Source organism: Sporothrix brasiliensis, assembly GCF_000820605.1.
Source record: "Sporothrix brasiliensis 5110 chromosome Unknown Cont22, whole genome shotgun sequence".
Taxonomy (NCBI): Eukaryota; Fungi; Ascomycota; class Sordariomycetes; order Ophiostomatales; family Ophiostomataceae; genus Sporothrix; species Sporothrix brasiliensis.
Genome location: NW_024467141.1, coordinates 1696492 through 1718384, shown reverse-complemented (window position 1 = coordinate 1718384; position 21893 = coordinate 1696492). Strand labels below are relative to the sequence as shown.

Here is a 21893-nt window from a genome sequence, read left to right as displayed (position 1 = left end):
ATGGATTGTTGAGTAAGTACGAGCTTGGTGTCCTTGACAGTTGAAAATTGTTGCACTACATGTCGAAATAACCAAGCAAGTGCTCATTTTCTTGAAGCCGTTTTGAAGGTGTCGCTTGTGATCGCTTAGGGCACAAAATGCACACGATATTACGAAGTCGGATTTGGGTAATGGCAGAAGTAGGAAAAAAACCAAGAAGCTTGTCTCCATTATCCATTCTCTGATGTAGTGCACTCAGGAGTGCTCACCACCGTGTGATACATTCTTATTGCGTGTGTGAGAGAAACAGGAGTCAGTGTTGTGGTGGGGGGAGATGCAGTATTTGGCTTCCTATCGACAAAATTATATGGCTACGACGTACTGCTGTGTTATTTTGTCTGATTTGGTTTGGGGTGATGAATTAAAATAAGTTCACCAATTTATCTCACCGTGGATGCACATGAAATTATTGCAGGTGTCTTTGAAGCTGCAAATAGTTATTCCAGAGTCACGATCCGTTGCATGGATTACGGTGTGGAGTTTTACTTTCAGAAAATAGATCTCTCTTCACGTCGAAGATGCCAATGCGGATTTTGTCACCATGTTGTAAACCTCCTTGCGACAACAGATATTCATAATCATCATTGCACTCTGGGTGCACGAGAAGTCAATAATAGTTCATCTTCTTCTGCCTCTGCAGTATTTCGGGACTTTGCACCACCACCTCCCTTCACCTCGCCGTAGTTACATTATATCAGCCAGCCCCAGCTCTCCACGGTCCTCACAGAAACGGCAGATGAGAGCGAGCCGGTCACCTATACACGCTCGCTTGAAGCAGTTCACTGTATGGGGGCTTGCTTAAGAAGACAAAAAAAAAAAAAAAAAAAAAAAAAAAAACCAAAGGTGCTGTGGGTGTAGTTTTTGTCCCTTCCCCAGAAAAGCACCAAATGTAGGCTCAGCAACAAATGGAAGTGCGCTGGAGTTCGCTTGCCTTGGCGGCACAGCCAGGTCTTCGCATGGCCTTTACGGTATCCGCGCTAAAAGTCTTTGAAAGGTCACTCGCGCCTACCAGTCTGAGGTCAAGTTCAACTGTAGTCGTAAGAATGGAAACAGGCAGTCGCCGATGGCCGTCGCTGTGGCTGTCGCCGCTGACCTCCGTGATCCCGTGACCCTACGACAGGTTGATGTTTCGCTCTTTCCTCGTTGTTTCGCTCTCACGGGTCACGGTGCCTGTTTCCTTGTAAATTTTACGAGGTGAACGTGACTTCCAAACGGTCAGCCGCAGAGCGCCACAGCCCAATTGAACTGTATTTTTTGTGTGTGTTTTACTCTTGCTCAATACCGCTCCTAGCCGCTTCCACGTGCTAGCTGAAAAGAAGATTCGAATCGTCTTCAGAAACACAACACACCCCCTGCTGCACCATTTCCTCTGGACGCCTGTACCTCTTTGGGCTTGATGCTCTTCATACCATACAGAGAGCTCGTTCCATTTGTTGTGATATTTCACGATTTGTGAATGTCAAGCGCGAGGACCATTGATGCCCGGCTTATGTGGTTCCATTCGAACGTTACGTGTCGTCGTTGTCTGTATTCTATGGCCGCAATACGTCGTATGAAGACTCTTGTCCCAATCAGATTTTCTTTCTCCTCTTTGAACTCGTAACCTCTCCTCCTCTCCCTGAAAATGGGTCACTTGGACCTTCGAAAAGTGGACTGGTAGGAATCGTAAGGCTATTGTAGCAGCCTGTGTTGTAATGGGAGGAGGGGAAAGAAGCCTTCTACTTCGGAGCTGACTGTCTCGACCCCTGGTAAAAGGTATAAAAAATGTTCACGATGTTCTATTTTGCCTTTTGCCACGCGAAGGCCGGCTGTCGTGGCGCAGGTGATCTGCCTCAGCAATCACAACAAGACAGCGTGGCACAAGTTTGGCAGCGCTGGCATCATCGTGTTGCTGTCCCCCGAAGGTTGGCGGGCAACCCAATTGACCTTGTTTCAACATAGTTTAAGCTTCAAATGAGGTCCGACATGGAACTCCGAGCTGTGTACCTTCCTCGCCCTGACAGTCTGTCCAATAATTGCATAATACTTGTTGAGGCCAGCCGACGCCAATGAGGAAGTTCCATCTGGACCACGATCGCTGCTGCTTTCGCCAAGTTGCTGCAACAGAGTGGTTGTCTCGCATGTCTCTCATGTCTGAGAGGGGAAGGTACGTACCGGCATTCCATGACTAAAAATTAGGTACGAGAAACCCAAAAACGGCCCAGGGGGGACAAAACGACCAAAATGACCACTGGGGCGGGGCCTCGTGATGCACTAAGCCAGCCGCCATTTCGTAACGGTAATATGCCAATGGCCACTCTGGAGGAGGATCCCATTTACGCATCGTGCAACGTGATCACGCAAACTGCCAACAGTGCCAGCACGCCCCCTGGGAACGCGCTGAAAACACCTGAAGCAGACCGCCCAGCGCTTGCCCAGAGAGCTGGTCACAGCGCCTGAAAGTCCATCACGCGGTTGCCACCACTCGGCCCATTCGCTGGGAAGGAGCCAGGGAGCCTCCTCCACCTCTCTGCAAAGCCGCACTTTCCATCCTGGGGGCGTGTATTCTGTAAGTTTACCTCTCTTGTGACCTGTAGCCAAGCCAGGCGGCTTTGAAAAATTTTACCTTTCTGGGTCTTTCTTGCCTTGCTATTACCCCATGGATTGCTCTTGCTGGAAAAGTTTTTCTTTACGCCCCTCTTGCCCTGCTGCCATTTCTCTTGCTAACGTCGCTGTCCTCCCTGCCGTCGCGCCTTCCCTCCTCGCGCAATTGTGTTTGAGCTGACCACAATGTTGTCATCTACAAAAGTTCGCCAGGGGGGCACCAATGCTTACACCCCCCTTCTCGTTGATTCCCCAGACAAAAGCCCAGACACACCAATCCACCCATTCCACCATGCAACGCAATTCTGGCTGTTTCTCAGCTAATACATGATAATGCTTTTTACTTACACGCCCCTCAGGTGGACGTCTGACTCTTTTTGCTCTGCTGTTCCCCCCCGTCAAAAATGATTTGCCTGGATGGGGAGAAAAGCTCTTAAACATCGTGGCCTCTTATTCATATATTTCCTATTGTCACTCGCTTTTTCCCTTCACTTTTCGTCTCTCTCGAATGTCATACACGTATATAATATACAACAAGTATATAACGATCTAAAGTACACCAACACTGACATCACGAGCTTCACATCTTCGTACACATTGAATATCGTCATCCCCTCACACCACGACTTACACCCACAGCCATCACAATGCCCTTCACAATCACCGAACCACATCCCACCGTGCGGGCCAATGCCTACACACACTCCGGCCGCGGCGGCCTGGGCAACACCTTCCGCGCTCCTACCACCGTCACGCCTGCTGCCGGCATCCCTACGCCCCTGACCAAAGTGTCCTCGGGCTCATCTGCCACTCACACGTCCACTCGCTTCTACGCTGGCCGTGGCGGCGCCGGCAACGCCTACCCGGCCTCGAAGCGTCCTGCTACGTCTCTGGACGACGAATACATCTACGCTTCGGCCGCGGCCGCCAAGGCGCAAAGCACCGGTGGCTACGTCGGCCGCGGTGGCGCCGGCAACTTTTACTCGTCCAAATCGTCGTCCTCGTCTCACCATAAGAAGGCGTCGGGCTCTACTTCGTCCGGCCCTGTCCTGTCGACCGCCGACCGCATTGCCCACAGTATCCGCATGGGTACCCATGGCCTCGGTCACGGCAGCAGCGCCTCGTCTGCCGGCAACTTCGTCCGCAAAGGCAGCGACGCCAGTTCCGTCTCGGGCGCGAGCACTACGAGCAGCGAAGAGGGCCGGCGGAGCGGCTTCTGGGGCCGCATGCACCGTTAAAGGGGGCGAGAATGGAGATCTGACTGGCTCTGGCAGCTTGTCTCGTCTTCTCTATTCTTCTGCCTTTCTCCTTGTATAATGACCCGACTGTCAACGACCACTTTTCAGCGACCCAATTTTGATTTTTACGACGACCGTCCTAGCGACCCAATTTTGATTTTTACGACGACCGTCCTAGCGACCGAAAACCGTGTTGCGGATTTTGCTGCATCCTGCTTTCCAACTGGACATACAGTCAAACGACCGCTCTTTTTTTCATCACATTATTCAACTGCGGAACGGAAAAGTTTAATTCTGATTTTCGAAAACAATATCATGGACGAGAAGCATTACGGAGTTTCTTTATTTTTCATTTTTCTTAGTCATTTTCCCGGATTATACCACAACCGAGCGGACCGGCGTTCTCTTTATATTTCATTAGTAACGCATTTCATAGCCTTTTATTCTCGTTGGAAAATTACTGGAAGGAAGTCAACAAAAGCAAAGATACCCAATTTGCTTTTCTCTGTTTCACTCACAAAAAAGAGGCGTTCTCTTTTCTAATACCTACAATACAAACGCATTCTGCATCTCTTCATCTTGGAGACTAATTCTGTCTGTGAACAAGTAAAATCTTTAAATTTGGGTGCCTCCCTGTTTGTATACAACGAAAAAGGGTATCATTTCAGTGCGCCCTTCTTGCCCGCCCTGGCCTCCCCCTTCCCCCCGTCCTGCCGCTATCGATTCACTATCGGTCGGTGATATACTCTTTCTATCTATTCCTAATAGGCCATATCCTTCCCTCCTTGGGTGTGAGATGTATTGTATATAATGTAGGTATACGTGTGCGTTTGTGGGTTTGCGTATGTGTGTGTCGATGTGTGTAAAAAAATATAGAAGACGCAAGGGACATGTACCTGTCCGTCGTCTTTGATGCCATGGGCCAGCGAAGAGGGAATAAATAAGGCATCCTCTTGTTGTCGTCAAGTTGCATTGTTTCCCTTTCTGGCTTGTTTGCTGTGTCCTGTGTGAGGTCGGTATCGCCGCCTCCCATATCGCCCTCCTTGTCAGCCGCCTCGAGAGATTTGTCCTCTCCCCATTTGTCTCTTCACGTGAATTTTGTGTGAATGATGTCGGGGTTCTCGTGCCAATCGTCGATACTGACCCACATCTGTATTTTCGTTAGCAACAAGTCATGGACGGCAACCTCATGATTCTGTTTCCCGTGAAAACTGGCATACCTTGCGGAACGTGCTCAGACCGGCCAGAATACTGCCGCCGATCCACGTCGTATACTTGCGCTCTGGCGGCGCAAAGATCTTGATCCGCATGTCCTTGACCGCAATCTTGCGGATCTCGTGCAGCAGCCGGTCACCAAAGCCCTTGGTCAAAGTCGTACCGCCCGACAGCACAATGTTGGCATACAACGACTTGCGCAGGTCGAGATCTGTCCGCACAATCGCGTCCACAACCATCTGGTGCACGCCAGGGTACTCGAGGCCGATAATCTCCGGGTCGAACAAGATCTCGGGCGCACGGAACCGCTCGGGGCCGACCTTGAGCTTGTTGCCGTCGGGCAGCACAAACTCGGCCGTCTTCTTGGGGTCCGACTTGGTCGTCATGTAGTCCTTCTCCTCTTTCTTGGGGTCCACGGCAATGTAGCTCGTCGCCTCCTTGATGTGCCGCACCACCTCTTTCTCCGCGCTCGTGTGGAACACATAACCCGTTTTCCGCAGCAGCGTCTGCAGGTACTCGGTCACATCGCGGCCGGCCACGTCGATCCGCTGGATCGAGTTGGTAATGGCGAAGCCCTCGTACACGGGCACCGCGTGGCTCACGCCGTCGCCCGCATCCAGCACAATGCCCGTCGTCCGTCCGCTCGCGTACAGCGACAGCACCGCTTGGATCGACGTGTAGAGCGCCGGCACGTTGAACGTCTCGAACAAAATCTGCGCGGCCGTGTCACGGTTGCTGCGCGGGTTGAGTGGCGGCTCCGTCAGCAGTACGGGGTGCTCCTCGCTCAGCACTTTGAGGCCCTCGTCGTAGATGTACGCCCAAATCTTTTCCATGTCGTCCCAATCCGTGACGATGCCGTGTTCGAGCGGGTAGTTGATCTTCAGGAGGCCGCGCAGCTCAGTGGCCGCACGCGGGCCGACGAACCAGTCACCCTCGAGGGCGCCGGCGAGCACGCGCAGATGCTTGGGGCGGCCGACAAACGACGGGAAGTAGCACTTGGGCAGGTCCTCGCCAGCAAAGCCTGCGCGGATGGTCCCTGAGCCATTATCAATGACCATCGGGATGTTGTGAAGACTTTCCGCCATGGTTGCGGATGTGTATGTGTTTGTATTGTGTGATGACGGAGGGGGAAAGAGTCGACGGAGTGTTGCCGATGGAGGAAGATCTGGATGCTCAAGAGGCGACTAGCGCGGCGCGTCTGCTCCTCTGGTTGTTCGAGGGCGGGGTAGGCCGGCCGAGGTCGTCGTTGAGCCCGTCCAGGTCGTCAAGCACGTCGAGACGATAAGTCGATAGCAGTGCCAGTTAGCCGTGACGGCCACGGGTCATTGTCCAGCTGTATCCGGGAGAAAGTGGCCAGGAGAATGGGAAAAGCAAATTCGCGGGCCACAACAGTATGAGTAGCAAAGGAAATCATAAACGGACATACGCTCGCTACCGCTGTTTCAAGACGCCGCTATGTCACTTATTCGGCAGTTGGCCGTCGTCAAGAGGATATGTCGTCGTTCGGATGTCGTCGTTGTCTCGCAAAAGGAGAGCTCTTGTCTCTCCTGGGCCCTCCAAAATTACATGCAGACACGAACGCGCCAAAACAGCACACCAAGGGGCGTGCCTTGCGCTAGTCTGTATTTGCACTAGTTTATTGTTTTGTCGAGGAAAGAGCACGGACCACGCTAGATTTTGTGTTCTCAAACAACTTCCCCAGAGTTAGTGTGGCGCAGATGATTGTGGCGTCACCTACAGTAGGCTCCTCCCTTGACTTACACCGGTAGTCGGTGTGATGTCAGCAACCAGAACGGAGCGTGGACGGATTCTTTGGTGGTTTATATGCTGGAGCCAGGGTTGTAAGGAGATAACAAGATTTCAATAATTACCGGTCTCGGGAGATGGAGAGGGAAAGCGCTTAGCAATGAATTGGCGTCTAGAGTCTATTCAAAATTGCATCAAGGGTTGCATCCTAAACAATAAGGATATTATCGGAGAAACTATGTCAGGGGAGTGTGTAGCATAGGAATAAAACCCGCAACTGCTTCAAGGCGTATTGAGAGTTGAAATCGAAAGGTCGCAGGTGCCTGAGCCCTGATTTTGTTATCGGTTGCTGCGAACTGAAACACGGCTGAGATTCCGACAATTTGGTGGGTAATTTTTATGTAATTTGGTTTCTGTTCCCCATGCTCATGGTTGCCATATGTTTTCGAGTTTGATGTGTGTATTTCGACAGAAGAAATATGAATGCTGAGAAAGAAATTGATGCCTCTAGATGGCACACGTGTCGCTTCGAGGGAACTCGACGAAAATAAAGGATAATTATAAAACGCCACCCCTCCAAAAATATAAATACAAAATGTGCTCCTCTATGAAAATCCCAAAACAATATTGTAAACGATCGTCTAGTGGACATGGCCGTCAAGGCCCTTCTTGGCGATCATCGGCCAACCCAGGATGGTAAAAGCGACGGGGAAGTAGCTAGAGTGAGGTGTTAGTGGGAGTAAGCAATGGGGATCGATTCTTTTGATATCATGTGGCAGCTGGGATGGACATACATAGCAATGGTCTTGCCACTCCGCTTGATTAGACGACCGTAGTCGGGAGCCTGGGCGTCACCGGCAACGGGCAGGCGCTGGAAGACATGGGGCTCAAAAGACCGAGCGAAGCTGCGCAGGGACCGCACCACCGAGAACTGGCGGCGGCCGGTAGCGGCGGCATTGCGGATGGCAGCGCGGGCGATGATGGGAGACATGACGAAGACGGAGGAGGTAGTAGTTGGTGTTGCCAAAATAAAAGCTGGTTATATTAACACCGAGTGGTGATGTGTTGATTGGATGAAGAGTGTTGAGAGGATGAAATAATCTGATCAGAAGGCTGACGATGCAATAAAGAGAAATAAAACATAAAAATGAGAGAAGGAAGAAGGATAGCCGAGGTGTCTTTATATGTGAGGGCAATACGGAGACTTGGCATATGGGATATAATTCAGGACAGGACTAGAAACAAAGGGCAAATTATGATGGCCAAGTAATTGTAATCCTTCTCCTTATTGCTCGCCTTCATCATGGCCAGGCAGCGACTCTAGCCCAATGCCCAAGCGCCCATCTAGTCATGTCGGTGTTCGCTCCATTGGCATCTCGTCTTCGCCGTCCCAGTCCGACATTTGATCGTCTGCAGCGTATTGGCCAGCGAGTTCCATAGCATTACGATGTGCTTGTTCAGATGGAGCCCAGTTGACGAAACTCGGGAATGCCAGTGAAGGAGAAAACAGAAAGAAAGGCGTAAAGCGACCAATATTCAATTGGAGAAGGACGCTTCGTGATTCTCTTTGTCTACTCCATCATGCCATTCTGGATGATAAACATGAGATGACTAGGGAAAGGTAGGGAACTCATTGTGCAAGTCCGCGAACCGGTGAATAACGGTCTAGCAAACGTACGCGGCGCGAGAACAAAGAATAGCTGTCTATGGAGTGGGCAGGGATTCGCAGGGCTGAGTGTCCCCCAAAGTCAGTAAATGTAAACTTTGCGGGCACCGGGAATAGCAGAGGGACGGGATCTACCCGGGTTTGGTCAGTCCGCTTTTGCGCTCGACTAAACCATTTTTCGGGGGAGTGGCACCACCGTGAGGCACTGCATTCTTAGTGGCACCACTAACAAGCCCAAGTGGCACGATGACTGCTGACAGTGGCCGGCTGTTTCCGAACAATGGAGAGGCCAATTTGGCAGGTTCAACGTTGGCAACTGTCATTTGCCCGTTTCCTTTGACGGGCTGTGCCTGCCAAATTGGCCACTTCCAGACGAGTCCGTTTTTTTAAGTTTTCCAGAGCCTTGGGGGAAAGAGGGCAAGATGGCATTGTTGACTGTTATCGGTTTGTTCCTTCCATTTCCGTGCATGCCCCGACTTGTGTCACATGATAACCAAAATTGTAGAAATATTGAAACAGTAGGTACGACTGTCTCGAAGCATACGTCGAATAACATCGAGTAACATCTTGTTTCAATATCTCCCTCCATCGCATCGGGAGGATATCTACGTCCAAAGCAAGGTGACAATAGGGCGTGCAAAAACAACTATCAACTATTGACGGCCTCCTTCCTCTACCTTCTCGTTTCCCAGTCACACCATGACACGTTCGTCCATCTGTCAAGCGTCAAGATGCTCAACGATACACGAGCGCTGCCAGACGACAGCGCGTCTTTTTGCGCGGACAAAAAGTCGAGGCCGGTGAAATAACGTTCAGCGATGGCCGTCTCGGAAAGTATTCACTCCCATCGGCGCGTTCCTGCTCACGGGCGCCTCATATGCAGCTTTTCCGTACCGCGACCCTCCAAAGTGTAAAGGGCTTGGATTGGACGTATTTATGGCGAAAGCGAAAACGACAAGACAGAGTGTATGCAGGAAGCCAGCTGGACCAATGGCAGCCTGAGGCACTTGTGTAATCGCAGCGTGTTTCTGCTAATATTTATTTTATGTATTTCTCTGTATTTCTCTTCTGTCTTTCCTTGGAGCTGTAAGGTGGCTAGCGGCCTGTTACACTTTTGGCATCACAAACATTACAGTTTTCTATCCAGCCCGTACTATCATCAATGACAACCACTAAAATAGTAGCACTGTCGTGCCCCAGGTCCCTGTAAGCCGCTGCTCTTACCTCCCCACCATAACCTCTGATGGTTTGCGACAGGAAACGGCGTGCACTCGACATTTGAGGGAGGCTTGTAGTTCCCACGTCAAGGATGGGAAGAGGCTGATCAAAAGGAAGAATTACGCTGAGACAAAACAAACGGGTTGCAGTGAGAAATAGAAAGGGGTCACAGGAAACAATAATTGCCAGTCAGGACGCACGGCCTAATTTGTAGGGAGTTTTGTGGCGAAAGACGAAAATGGTATAGAATACGCATAGCAGTCACATTAATCACGGCCGAAGAATATTCACAGACCGTACTTTCATTTGTATTGTCCCTTCTGACCGGTCAGATGCGCCCTCAGCCTCGCTTTACAGGCTCTTTCGTCCGTCCGTATATGCGAACCGGCGCCGCTCGGCGGTTACGGAATGCAGTGTCCTTCATCACGGAGATACAACGTTTGGAAGACAGGCATGGAGAGAGCAAAAGTCGGCCTAGACTCCTTAATACTGTTCTCTACTACAAGCCCGTGAGAGCGGCATACTTCTCCCAGAGTTTCTGCCCGGGCTCTAACGAAGGGACCGGGTATGTCAGCATGGCCGATGAAAGGGAAAATGGTTGACACAAGCGTACATATACGCTCCTTCCTCCAGGCGACGTCGTATCAAAAAAGGAGATGCATATGACGGATCAGTAAGATGTGGAAATGGCTTTAACTGCGTAGCAATCTCGGTCATCCAACGGCTCATCTTACTGGCAGGCGCACACTACCGTGTTCGCACGAATCGAATATCGTCTGTTCTAGTGTATGAGGTAAGATGCATTTATAGTTTCGCCAGTTACGTATCGCCCTCTATCCTGCTCTCTCGGGTATCAGACCAAAGCCGTCCATGTATAGGTCCAACAACGCACACCAATTTAAGAGACTCTGCTGCACATTCAAGATGACCGCGTCACCAGTGTGCCTTCTGCCGGCTCCAGCAACTGCCACTTACACTGGATGCCCTGCTTCTTAAATCGCCCAATGATCTCCTCCGCAATCTCGTCAAAGTGGTCCGTCGCCAGCGCCAGGATCGTCGGGCCCGCACCCGACAAGCACACGCCCAGCAGACCGGGCTGCGAGCTGGGCGTCATCGATTCGACGATCTCGGTGAGACCGGGGATCAGCGTCTGTCGATACGGCTGGTGCAGCTTGTCCTGCATGGCCAGGTAAATCAAGTTCGGGTCGGGCGGCGACTGGCCCAGCGCCACCGGGAGCAGTGCTATCCGCTGGAGGTTGAAGGTCTGTTGAACCACTGTCAGCTTTGTTTTTCTCGCCCTCGCTCGGCTATTTTCTCCTCCTCCTCCTCCTCTTCCTCCTCCTCCTCGTCAACCCAATTAGTTCTCTCGTTTGTGACTTACCACATCCGCACGGGGATACTCCGCCGGCAGCACCTCGCGCGCCTTGGCCGTGGCCACCTCAAAATCTGGGATGATCGCCACCGCCTTGATTGTCGGCGACCATGGGAACTTGATGTGGTGGCCGATCCCCAGCGGCGGCGCTGGTGGCTGGTCGCCCGTGTCCACGCCGCCCGCCGGCGTCGGCAGCACTTCGCTCAGCGGAATCTCCTTGCGCGCGACGTCCTCCGGCTTCAGCGGGTTCAGGTACGTGCCCACAAACCCGCCAAACAGCGCCGCGCCCACATTGTCCGGGTGCCGCTCAATCATCAGACAAAAATCAAACAGACGTGCCGGCGTCAGGTCGTGCAGACCGCCCACCTCCTTGCCCAACATCACACCCGCCACCACGGCCGCACCCGACGAGCCCAGCCCGCGGCCCAGCGGGATCGGATTCTTGATGTGCACGTGCGTCTCCGCGGGGAAGCTGCGCTGGTTGTGGCAGCGGAGCACGTAGAGCGCAACGCGGGTGACCAGGTTCGCATCCGGGTCCAGGGACACCGATCCCTCGCCGTCGCCCTCGTACGTGATGCGGCAGTTGAGCGGCGCCGTAAACGGCGTCTTGGAGCGGTCAATGGTGACGTGCAGCTCGAGGTAGAGGGAGAGCGCGAGGCCGATGACGTCGAAGCCAGGGCCAATATTGGCCGACGACGCCGGCGTGCGGATCACAAAAGATTCGGTGGCCATCATGGGGGTCGAGGGGGTGGTAAAAACGGGTGGTAGGGTGTGGGTGTAAAGCTCGAGGTGGTACGTCGTACTCCGTAGATGTCGAGCTATCGTTTTGGATCGGAGGAGGAGAAAGTCGTCGCTGCAAGGGAGGCCAGTCAGTGCTGATGGCCAGCTGCTGTCGTCTAATTGAGTCGAATTGGGTCGTTTGTAAGAAGTTGTCAGTTGACGCCGTTGTCCGTTATCGCGTGGCTACCAGAAAAATCCGCGCTTTCGGTCGGCGTTTGGAGACATTTGCGTGTGACTCGGCCACATAGTCGCTTTTTTTTCTCGTCTGCTCTTTCCCCCCTTTGGCATGCACCGATCGCGGAGCTATGCTTGTTTGGGCACCTAGCAGGCATTAACTACAAATCTGCTTGACAAAGAGGACAGGAGCATGCCTGGACATGTATGTTTGCATTGCCGGCTTCTTTTTCATTGTTCCCTGTTCTTGTGTGCAGATTAGTTTCGTTTATAAATTTGCTAGTCAATACTGTTTTTTTATTTTATTTTATTTTTATTTTATTTTTTTTTAAAAAAAACCCTTTATAAGCACCGAAATAACAATTATTAAGCTAGAAAAAAAAAAAACATAAACAACGAAACAAACGACTGGCTTGGTCAGAAAGCCAGACGTCACTGGAGACAGAGCGCCCCTTACGAACAGAAGCTTAACATGCACCGAGATGTTCTTGATTATATCGCGAACAGAATGGCTGATTTCTCTCTATCACAGTTTCTTTGACACTTCCGTGGCGACCACGTGACACAAAATAGATGATATGCCCATTTTTCTGTGTCCTGCAGAGATTAACATTTGTTTCCAAGAACGAGAGAGCTGTGCTAATCTTCTGGAATAACACACTGCCGTAGCAGACATGATAGCCTGGTGCCTGTTCCCAAGCAATGATTATACGGTTTGCATAATATCGAGTATATGTAGCGAAAAGAGGGGCCGGGGAACTCATCAGCGCAAACAACGAGAGCAACTTGGCGCAGCGGAAGCGCGCCGGGCTCATAACCCGGAGGTCCCTTGATCGAAACGAGGAGTTGCTAAAGGATGGTTGTTTGAGTACGTCGTTTTAGTTGACTTTTTGCGTTGTCCTTCGTTCTGACAATGTCTGACCGTCCTTCCATGATTTTTTTTTAAACATTTCCTATTTTCAAATCTGACCTTTATCTCATCATGTTCGCGTCAGCTCCAAGTACGCCTGGCTGTCTACAACTACCTTTGCCGCTTTGTCCTGACGTCATCTCGACAACAAAGGTGGCTGGGTCTCGCTACTTCTTACACATATTCGATTGCCTCTAGAAAACTGACTCGCTGGTTAGTTTACTGTGACCGTCGAACTGCCTGCAGCTACCGTTCCGTTGTCACCTTGCCAGAACACAAAGCCCGGTGCCCGGAGTAGAACGATGGCAAGTACGGCCGGAGGACGCAGAGGGGAACCTGCACAAGCCTCGTCGCTGACGTGACTTTTATCAGGCAACCGCATTCATCTTCACGACATGTCATTGTGGGACTACGACTGCACTGCAGAGAAGGCTTGGTTGTTCCGAGGAAGGCAGAGGCTAAGAGCTAATGGCACCAGATCGAGCCACAAGCCAGGAAGAGACGCATTCACCGAGTTAAGCTTGCTCGACCTGCAGGCTACGAAGAGCACCAGTGAGAGCAGAAAAGCATGATACGAACCAGAGATCACAGTTCTCCGTGAACCAATCGAAGCAGAAGTATGGGGGATATGCATTTCGATCGGCCGTCCACTGGAAGGCGACCCAAGGTATATCCCTGCTTTACTGTGCCAGCTTGCATTTATTGGCTGGAGGGCGAACACGCTTAAAGTCGAACTAGACGGGGGCGGTGCATAAAGAACGCCCGTAACCATTCTATGAGATTGTCTTTTGCCTCGCCGTAGTACGGAGTTGGCCTCGTGATCTTGGAGCTTTGCTCAAGCGCAAATGGATATACTGCACTACTGGTTGTGAAGGCTGCCTCTTTGGCGGCTGTTGCATTTCGCTGGTGGCGATTTTGTGTGCTAAATATAACACACGCCACAATGGCTTTCCTTTTACGTGCCTGACTTGCGCCACTTCTGGCATCTGGCAGCCTCCCGAGCTTCCAAACTGCCTGTGGCTTGCGCTAAAGATCCCCACAGTCTGCCAATGTTCGCGGGCAAATTCGAGGGCAATGGCCTCACAGCAGCGCATAAGCCTGCACCTGCGATGTATCTATCCTCCCCCTGGACAAAAAAAGGCGTACACACAAAATGTTCTAGCAGTCTTTCAGTGCAAGAAATCTTTAATTTAGCACTGTAACAGTGCGGACATCTCAACCAAAAAGCGTTTGTGTGTACGCATTTTTTTTGGCCAGGTGGAGCTATCTTACGCTTATCTCTGGTTTTCTTTGGCCCTCCTTGCAAGCCCCTAGTAATGTCTGCCAGTTGTCACTCCCCATTTCCGGTTACAGGGGATAATGTCGGCGATCTGCAGCGCATGGGCACAAAACGCGCAAGGGCGTCCGAGTTTAATTCCGTCGCAGCTGCTGTTTTGACGGCGGAAAAGTGGCGTCGGTGCCTTATTGTAGGCAGTTCAGGGTCCTCTTGCCAATTCCATGATCTGACAAGTGCATACACATACTAATCACTCCATATGCCCGGTGCTTGTCAAGATGTATAGTAACGGGGAAGGAAGTATCAAGAAACAAACCAAGAACGGGTAAAATGGAGGCAGACAGAGGTCGTCAGTGGCAGCCGCTTTGAGTGTTGCGCTTTGCGCCTTGCAGCGGGTGTTTCGTCCATTCCGCCAGATCCTCCAAGTCGCATGTTGTATGCGTGTATGTCGTACCTGCGCCTGGCCAATCGTCGCGAGTGGCTACGTCACTCAGGGCAAGGAAATGGAAATAAAAAAGAGACTTGCTGCGACCAACTCCCGCCGCCCCTAATTTGAAACATTGCACTGATTTCATTTTTAGACGAGGCCGGTTTCCCAGGCCCCACCAGCGCTTCCTCCTGGCGCGCACTTTACCGCAATCGCCACTTCCACTTCTGTAACTGGGAGACTGCATATCGCAACAGTAGAGGCAGGCACCTCTCTTGCAATTTCCTGCCCTTTCCTGCCCCTTTCGCATGCAGGTGAAAGCGTTGCGCTGCAGAAGAAAAAGAGCAGAGGCCTCTCAAACCAGTGACTATGCACACCGAGCTCTTAAGGGCGTTGAACCAAAAGTAGCATGCTGAACCATCTGTAGACTGCCCCGTCGCCAAGGCATATTTTGCCTTCTAAAAAAGGGTGGCTCAGCATCCCGAGTATCAGACATCCAGCCAAGAAAGGGCATGAGCGAACTTGTTCAAGTTTCCACAAAGAGGCAAAATTCTTCCCTCGGGCGCTCCTCCCTCGCCCTTTTGCATCGTGACAAAGTGGCTCCTTCCCCGGATTCGTTACTGTCTCTTTGTTGTCCCTTCCTTAGTGTCTACCCTTATCCTCCCTTTTACGTCGAACCAACTTTTGTTGAAGATTCTCTCCTCAATTTCTTCGTCGCTTCTTCTGAATCTCTTCTTTTTCTTGTACGCCATATACCCCTGCAACCAGCGACGGAACCTGGCTACCACCCACCCCGGTCATCTCCTCCACTGTGTTTCCGCCATCTCCTGCAGCACCAACAATCCCCCATAAACGTGAAACGTCCCTCGTTCAGACCTGCGCGTTTCCGACAAATCAGAGCCTTTTTGCTTGAGTTTCTCGCCTCGCCTACGCTTGTGAAGCAGGGCCACGTCCTCCGCTATTCTTACAATTTCCACAGCTGCTTACAGATCTTACAACCCTTACAGCCCGTGAGCGACTGCGCCGTAAAACAGCCTCACGCTCTCTCTGCCCCTGGTGAACCCTCTTAGGTACCGGCGTGAGAAGAAACTCCTGTTGTTGGCCGTTGCCGTCGCCCCAGCAGGAGACACGCCAAGTGGGTACAAGAGGACCCCGAAAACATCAAGTGAATCTCGAGAAGGAGAGAAACTCAGCTAGAAAACAGCACCAGCCAGAGGCAAAACGATATTAACAGATACGCCAGGAGACGCCAGACGGTGCCGTCCAAAACTAAAAACTGGAAAAGGGGAAAATACACCAACAACACACAAGACGCACTGAGACGATATCGTACGGCTGCATTTGAGTGATACGTTCGATAAACGGTCTCTATGCTAAACGGCTTGCGGCGACGCAATTAAGCAAAAACCCAAAAATAAGGGGCTACCGGGACCCATCAAAACCCAGCTTGGAGCATTCGTGCCAAGCACAGAGCCGCCAAGGGGGCCACAGGAGGACCACCCTCGAGAATTTCAAACACGAAACACATTCCAACCATTGCCGCACCCTTCCTCGACCTGTCCAAGTCTCCCTGTACTTACCATCCCCGGCCGCGTGGAGGCAAAGGATCAGCACTGCCATCGTTGTCTGTGGTTGCGATCGCATGCTCCGTCTTCCTCTCCCTTTCTCTCCTTTTCTTTTCAACTGCATCTTCGACTCTCCCTCCTGCGCTCCCTCCCGCGACCAACAGCTGCGACGCGACGTCCTGACCCCCCTTTTCAACTGTAACAACGACTCCAACTATCACTGTTATACCCGTCTCGCATACCTCGCGCTGCACCGCAACACACACCCGTGGGTTGCAAGACCGTGAACCATGGCCTACAACCGAATAGGTATGTTTTTCTGATATTCATGCCATCCTACCACTGCTTGCGCTTCCCCTGCTTGCCCATCCCGGTGATCGTCGCAGCCCGACAGACAGGCATAATCTTATTCTCTCTGGCCCTCCCTTCTCTTGTGTTTCTTGTCCTTTACCCCTTCTCCCCTCTCCGTTTTATTTTTCGGCTTTTTGCTGTCTTCCCCTTCCCAACATTGTGGCCGATATCACTTGCTCTTTTCACCCGGCCATTGAACCTCCCTCCTCCGCTACATACAACAACAACTCTTTGTTGCGCGCAGCATATTGGATAGTTCGCCGGATAAAGTGAACATCAGAAACAGATATTCGAGAACAGAGGACAGAGAACAAACAACATTTGGACTCTACGGCACTGGTTGCCTCTCTCCCTCTTGCGCTCGCCTGTCTTCTTCCCTTTTCGCATACTATCATACTTTCTTCGCCCCATTCTCTCTACTTGTTTAGTTTTCTCCTTGTGCCACGTTTCGGGAAACTGGCCGACCTTTCTGTGAGAGCGTCATATACTCATCTTTTTTTCTCTTGCTTCCACCTCTAGACGACGGTTACTACGACCACCAGATGGATCCCCGGAGCCATCGCACGCCCTCTCCGGGCAACCCCCTCCAGCATGGCTACCAGCTGGATGACAACCCGCATGGCCGCCATCCCATGGGGCAGAACCTCGACGTCCAAAGTGTCCCGTCGATGGGCCGCTTCAGCCCCGGCGACTCATTAGATATGCACCCAGCGGTAGGCTCCCTCTGTCGTCAAGGGACAGCGTGATTGGTTTCTCTGAGCTTCCGTATACTAACTTGCTTCGCGCCACAGCACTCGATCGATAACCTGGGCTCGACTTCGAACTTTGATCAGCCACACCACGGCGCTGGCGACTTCCACGGCGGCAGCGAATACGGTATTAACCCCGAACAGCATCACGATGCTTACTACAACCAGCCGTACGAACCGGCTCAGCATGATGGACACGGCGCCGGAGGCTACGAACCAGGGTACGAACCGGGATACGACAACGATGGCCGACCGCTCCTGCACCACCAGGATTCCTATGCGGCCAACAACGTCGGTGGCGGCTACGAAGACCCCATGATGCAGCAACAACAACAACAAGATCAAATGCAACAACGGCAACAACAAGGAGGCATGGGCGGCGGCGGCATCAAGCGGTGGAAGACGGTCAAGCAGGTGCTTCTGTACCGCGGCAACTTGGTCCTCGACTGTCCCGTTCCGCCACTCCTCCTGAACCAAGTACCCCACGGTGAGCGTGACGAGTTCACCCACATGCGCTACACGGCTGCCACCTGCGATCCGTCGACCTTTTACGAAGAGAATTTTACCCTGCGCCAGCGCCTTTTCAGCAAGCCCAGACAGACCGAGCTTTTCATTGTCATCACTATGTACAACGAAGACGAGATTCTGTTCGCTCGCACCATGGTCGGTGTGCTCAAGAATGTCGAGTACATGTGCAAGCGCAATGAGAGTAAGACCTGGGGAAAGGATGCCTGGAAGAAGATTGTCGTCTGCGTCGTCAGCGACGGCCGTGCCAAGATCAACCCGCGTACGCGCGCTCTGCTTGCTGGTATGGGCGTCTACCAAGAGGGTATTGCCAAGCAACAGGTCAACGGCAAAGATGTGACGGCCCACATCTACGAGTACACCACGCAGATCGGCATGCGCATCAAGAATGACGTCGTCCAGCTGGTCCCCAAACAGCAGCCCGTGCAGATGCTCTTCTGTCTCAAGGAGAAGAATCAGAAGAAGATCAACTCGCACCGTTGGTTCTTCCAGGCTTTCGGCCGTGTCCTCGACCCCAACGTCTGTGTTCTCATCGACGCCGGTACCCGTCCCGGTGGCAACTCCATCTACCACCTGTGGAAGGCCTTTGATCTTGAGCCCATGTGCGCCGGCGCCTGTGGAGAGATCAAGGCCATGCTGGGACCTGGTGGCAAGTACCTGGTCAATCCCCTCGTTGCAGCGCAGAATTTTGAGTACAAGATGAGCAACATTCTGGACAAGCCGCTCGAGTCTGCGTTCGGTTTCATTTCTGTGTTGCCCGGTGCCTTTTCTGCCTACCGTTACGTTGCTCTTCAAAACGACAAGAACGGCCAGGGTCCACTGGAGAAGTACTTTGCCGGTGAGAAGTTGCACGGTGCCGGCGCCGGTATCTTCACAGCCAACATGTACCTGGCCGAGGATCGTATCCTGTGTTTCGAGCTCGTCACCAAGCGCAACTGCCACTGGATCTTGCAGTACGTGAAGTCGGCCACGGGCGAGACCGATGTGCCCGACGGTATCTCCGAGCTGATTCTGCAGCGTCGTCGTTGGCTGAACGGTTCCTTCTTCGCTGCAATCTACGCCATTGTCCACTTCTACCAGTTCTTCCGCTCCGACCACTCCATCCTTCGCAAGCTCATGTTCTTCATCGAGTTTGTGTTTAACACGGTCAACATGATTTTCGCTTGGTTTGCCATTGGCAACTTCTTCCTCGTCTTCAAGATTCTGACGTCCAGTTTGTCATCGGATGACCTGCTGGGCACCGTCGGCAAAATCCTAGGCGTTGTCTTTGAGTGGCTGTACGGAGTCTCGCTCATTATCAGTTTCACGCTGTCCATGGGCAACCGTCCTGCCGGTTCTGGTCCATACTACCTGGTCATGTCCATCTTCTGGGCCGTCATCTACATCTACCTGTTGTTTGCTGCCATCTTCATCTCTGTCAAGGCTATCCAGACCGATATTCAGGCTGGGTTCACAATTGCGATGTTGTTCCAGAACAAGGTCTTCATTACGCTGATCCTCTCCGTAATGTCCACCTACGGTATCTGGCTGATTGCGTCGCTGCTCATGTTCGATCCGTGGCACATGTTTACCTCGCTCATCCAGTACCTCATGCTGACGCCCACCTTCACCAATATTCTCAACGTGTACGCCTTCTGCAATACCCATGATATTTCTTGGGGTACCAAGGGTGACGACAAGGCCGAGGCCCTACCCTCCGTCAGCACCAAGGACGGCCAGGGCAAGACGGACCTGCCCGACGAGGGTGACTTGAACGCCCAGTACGAGCGCGAGCTGCAAGTCTTTGGCCGCAAGGAGGTCAAGGTCAAGTCGACGCCGACGGCCGCCCAGCTCGACGAGAAGCAGCAGGACTACTACCGTGGTGTGCGCACGGTCGTTGTTGTCGTCTGGATCATCTCCAACTTTGCGCTGGCGGCACTAGTTCTGAGCACGGCCGGTCTCGAGAAGATTGTGCCGGGTGCGTCCGACGAGGAGGCCCGTGCCACGATCTACATGGCGGCCATTTTGTACTCGGTTGCGGCGCTGTCGGCTTTCAAATTTATCGGTGCCTGTTGGTTCTTGATTGTGCGCATGTTCCGCGGCGTATGAGCGCAAAGAGAGCGCGAGCGAGTCTCTTTAATTTGGGTCTAGTGTTCATCCGGCGTCTCTATTTTGTCCCTCTTTGTCGATTTCCACTGTGCTTCTTCACACCGCCCTTTTCATATTTGTCGAAAATAATACCCAACAAATGAACGAGAAGAAGGGGGGAAAAGATAATAGAAGAGTCCTTGATGGGGTCTTTGGTCTTCATTTTTTGGCTTTTGTTTGATTTCGTTTCTGTTTAAATCGGCCTCGTCCTCATTTCCGTTTGTTCTATGCTCGATATTTTTTTTTCTTTTTTTTTTCTTCCCCTTTTCTCTTCTTCTCTCATGTCATAGTCTACATATGTAGTTACTGGACCTACTATTTTGTCCTAAATTGTCAAACGACACCAACTTCATATTTGGCTTGCTTCTGATCGTTAGAATAAAGGGGTGTCCCTAGTGGTTCTATGTTGGTATGTATATTTGTGCACGCTTCCCATCACGTTCTTTGGGTTGTACCACTTTGTATTGTGCGTACTCGGTACGATGATTCCCATTTTCATACGTCGTACGTCCAAATTATCCGATTGCGGTTGCGATGCGCTAGCACGCTTTAGCCCGAAACGGACATGGGCTTGGCACATGGCCAATGCAGTCCTCCAATAAATCCCCTTAGCGCCTTCCTCACCCAAGTCGCTCCTGGTTTGTAGCACTCCCTCTCTTCCACTCTCCAGAACTCTCCTTTCTTTTTCCCTCTTCCACAACTTCACTCTACCACATCCATCCTCTCCAGTGTGCGCGTCACGACAAGCATCGACGATTCATCATCGGCACCATCGTCATCATCGCCATAACCAGCGCATTGATTCCATCTTCTCCATCAAGTCTGTTACCGATATTTTTGATCTTGTAATGCGCGCGCGCTCGTCAACACTCTCCTGAATGATCGCCTCCGTTTTGGCCTCTCTTGTCGCCCAATCCAGCGCCCTGTATCGCGAGTGACGGGGTCTGGTGGCGTTTGTTTCTCGTTTTCTATTATTTATTTTTACTTTGTGTTTGCTTTACTTGCTTTCCATTCGAACATGGGGCGATAAATTCGTTCTTTCTCTTGCGTAGCAAAACAAGAGTTCAAGGTTCAAAACGAGGCAGAGTGTTGTTGAAGCCCCAAGAGAGGACACTGAAGGATCCAAAGAGCGATTTTCAGTGTTGAAACGGAGACTAGCCTTTGTTTCTGACGCGTTTTGCGGGCTCAGCTCTCCGGCCAATTCTGCAAGTCTTCAGCGCTCACACCAGCCTCCGCCCCAGCCGCCCAACACCCAACAACGCCCTAATCCTTGTGACCAAAAAGCGCACCGCGGAGCTGCATAACAGGGCCCAGTCCGCGTTTTCTTCAGGGTATGTGCCAAACCACTATTAGTGCCAATTTAATGCCCCCAAGACCCTTAACCCCCCACGCACACCACCTGTCAAACTGCTGTTCCTTCTAATGTCTTGACAACACATCCTTCCCTCAATTTTCCCAAAGTTTGCCGTTGTATCTCTCCCGTTTGTTTCTTGCACATTTTCTTCTCTCCCTTGTCCCCTGGCTTCTGGCTTGGATTAATTGGGAAGTTTGGCACTGTTGAGAGAGAGACCGAAAGTCGAACACAAGAAAAAAGCAGACGGTAAACAACACATCAGGCAAGCAAAACGATCATTTTAATTCACAGATGACTTTAAGCAGAAAAGGCTGGATGGTCGAATGGGTATTTAAACCCCCTTTTGATTTCGTCGTTGTCTTCTCAGGCCGAAAGTAACAGCGCTCTTCTCACGAAGAATGAGATGGGAAAAGAGAAAGGGGAAGATGGAGGGAAAGCAGAAAATGCCTCTGGGTAAAACAGAGAACAGAAAGATCAGAAGACAGAAGCAGCAGAAGCTACAGACGCAGCAGGGACAGACAGAGGCAAGGCGACAGCGTGCGTGTGCCAATTCTGATGCAGCTGGGCTGACCTTCGAC

At 51.8% G+C, this 21893-nt stretch overlaps 6 protein-coding genes and 1 non-coding gene across 7 annotated transcripts; 4 read left to right on the top strand and 3 right to left on the bottom strand.

Moving 5' to 3' along the window:
- Positions 1 to 2262: 2262 nt before the first annotated feature.
- Positions 2263 to 2478, top strand: SPBR_08771 (uncharacterized protein; the record flags this gene model as incomplete). Its single annotated transcript, XM_040767008.1, has 1 exon — positions 2263 to 2478. One exon carries the CDS (start codon positions 2263 to 2265, stop codon positions 2476 to 2478), a length of 216 nt encoding a protein of 71 aa, XP_040614764.1.
- Positions 2479 to 3269: 791 nt separating this feature from the next.
- Positions 3270 to 3860, top strand: SPBR_08717 (uncharacterized protein; the record flags this gene model as incomplete). Its single annotated transcript, XM_040766955.1, has 1 exon — positions 3270 to 3860. The coding sequence occupies one exon, from the start codon at positions 3270 to 3272 to the stop codon at positions 3858 to 3860; it is 591 nt and encodes a 196-aa protein (XP_040614763.1).
- A 1087-nt stretch (positions 3861 to 4947) lies between these two features.
- SPBR_08516 (uncharacterized protein) lies at positions 4948 to 6160 on the bottom strand (the record flags this gene model as incomplete). Its single annotated transcript, XM_040766754.1, has 2 exons — positions 4948 to 5010; positions 5081 to 6160. 2 exons carry the CDS (start codon positions 6158 to 6160, stop codon positions 4948 to 4950), a joined length of 1143 nt encoding a protein of 380 aa, XP_040614762.1.
- Positions 6161 to 7462: 1302 nt separating this feature from the next.
- On the bottom strand, positions 7463 to 7812 carry SPBR_08758 (uncharacterized protein; the record flags this gene model as incomplete). The annotated part of the gene is made up of 2 exons (XM_040766996.1): positions 7463 to 7538; positions 7616 to 7812. The coding sequence occupies 2 exons, from the start codon at positions 7810 to 7812 to the stop codon at positions 7463 to 7465; spliced, it is 273 nt and encodes a 90-aa protein (XP_040614761.1).
- Positions 7813 to 10624: 2812 nt separating this feature from the next.
- Positions 10625 to 11809, bottom strand: SPBR_08522 (uncharacterized protein; the record flags this gene model as incomplete). Its single annotated transcript, XM_040766760.1, has 2 exons — positions 10625 to 10969; positions 11087 to 11809. The coding sequence occupies 2 exons, from the start codon at positions 11807 to 11809 to the stop codon at positions 10625 to 10627; spliced, it is 1068 nt and encodes a 355-aa protein (XP_040614760.1).
- A 1002-nt stretch (positions 11810 to 12811) lies between these two features.
- Positions 12812 to 12883, top strand: SPBR_09564. The gene has a single exon. It is a non-coding gene; the product is annotated as a tRNA-Met (tRNA).
- Positions 12884 to 16499: 3616 nt separating this feature from the next.
- Positions 16500 to 19922, top strand: SPBR_08106 (chitin synthase; the record flags this gene model as incomplete). Its single annotated transcript, XM_040766344.1, has 3 exons — positions 16500 to 16518; positions 17080 to 17273; positions 17352 to 19922. 3 exons carry the CDS (start codon positions 16500 to 16502, stop codon positions 19920 to 19922), a joined length of 2784 nt encoding a protein of 927 aa, XP_040614759.1.
- Between the last annotated feature and the right edge of the window lie 1971 nt (positions 19923 to 21893).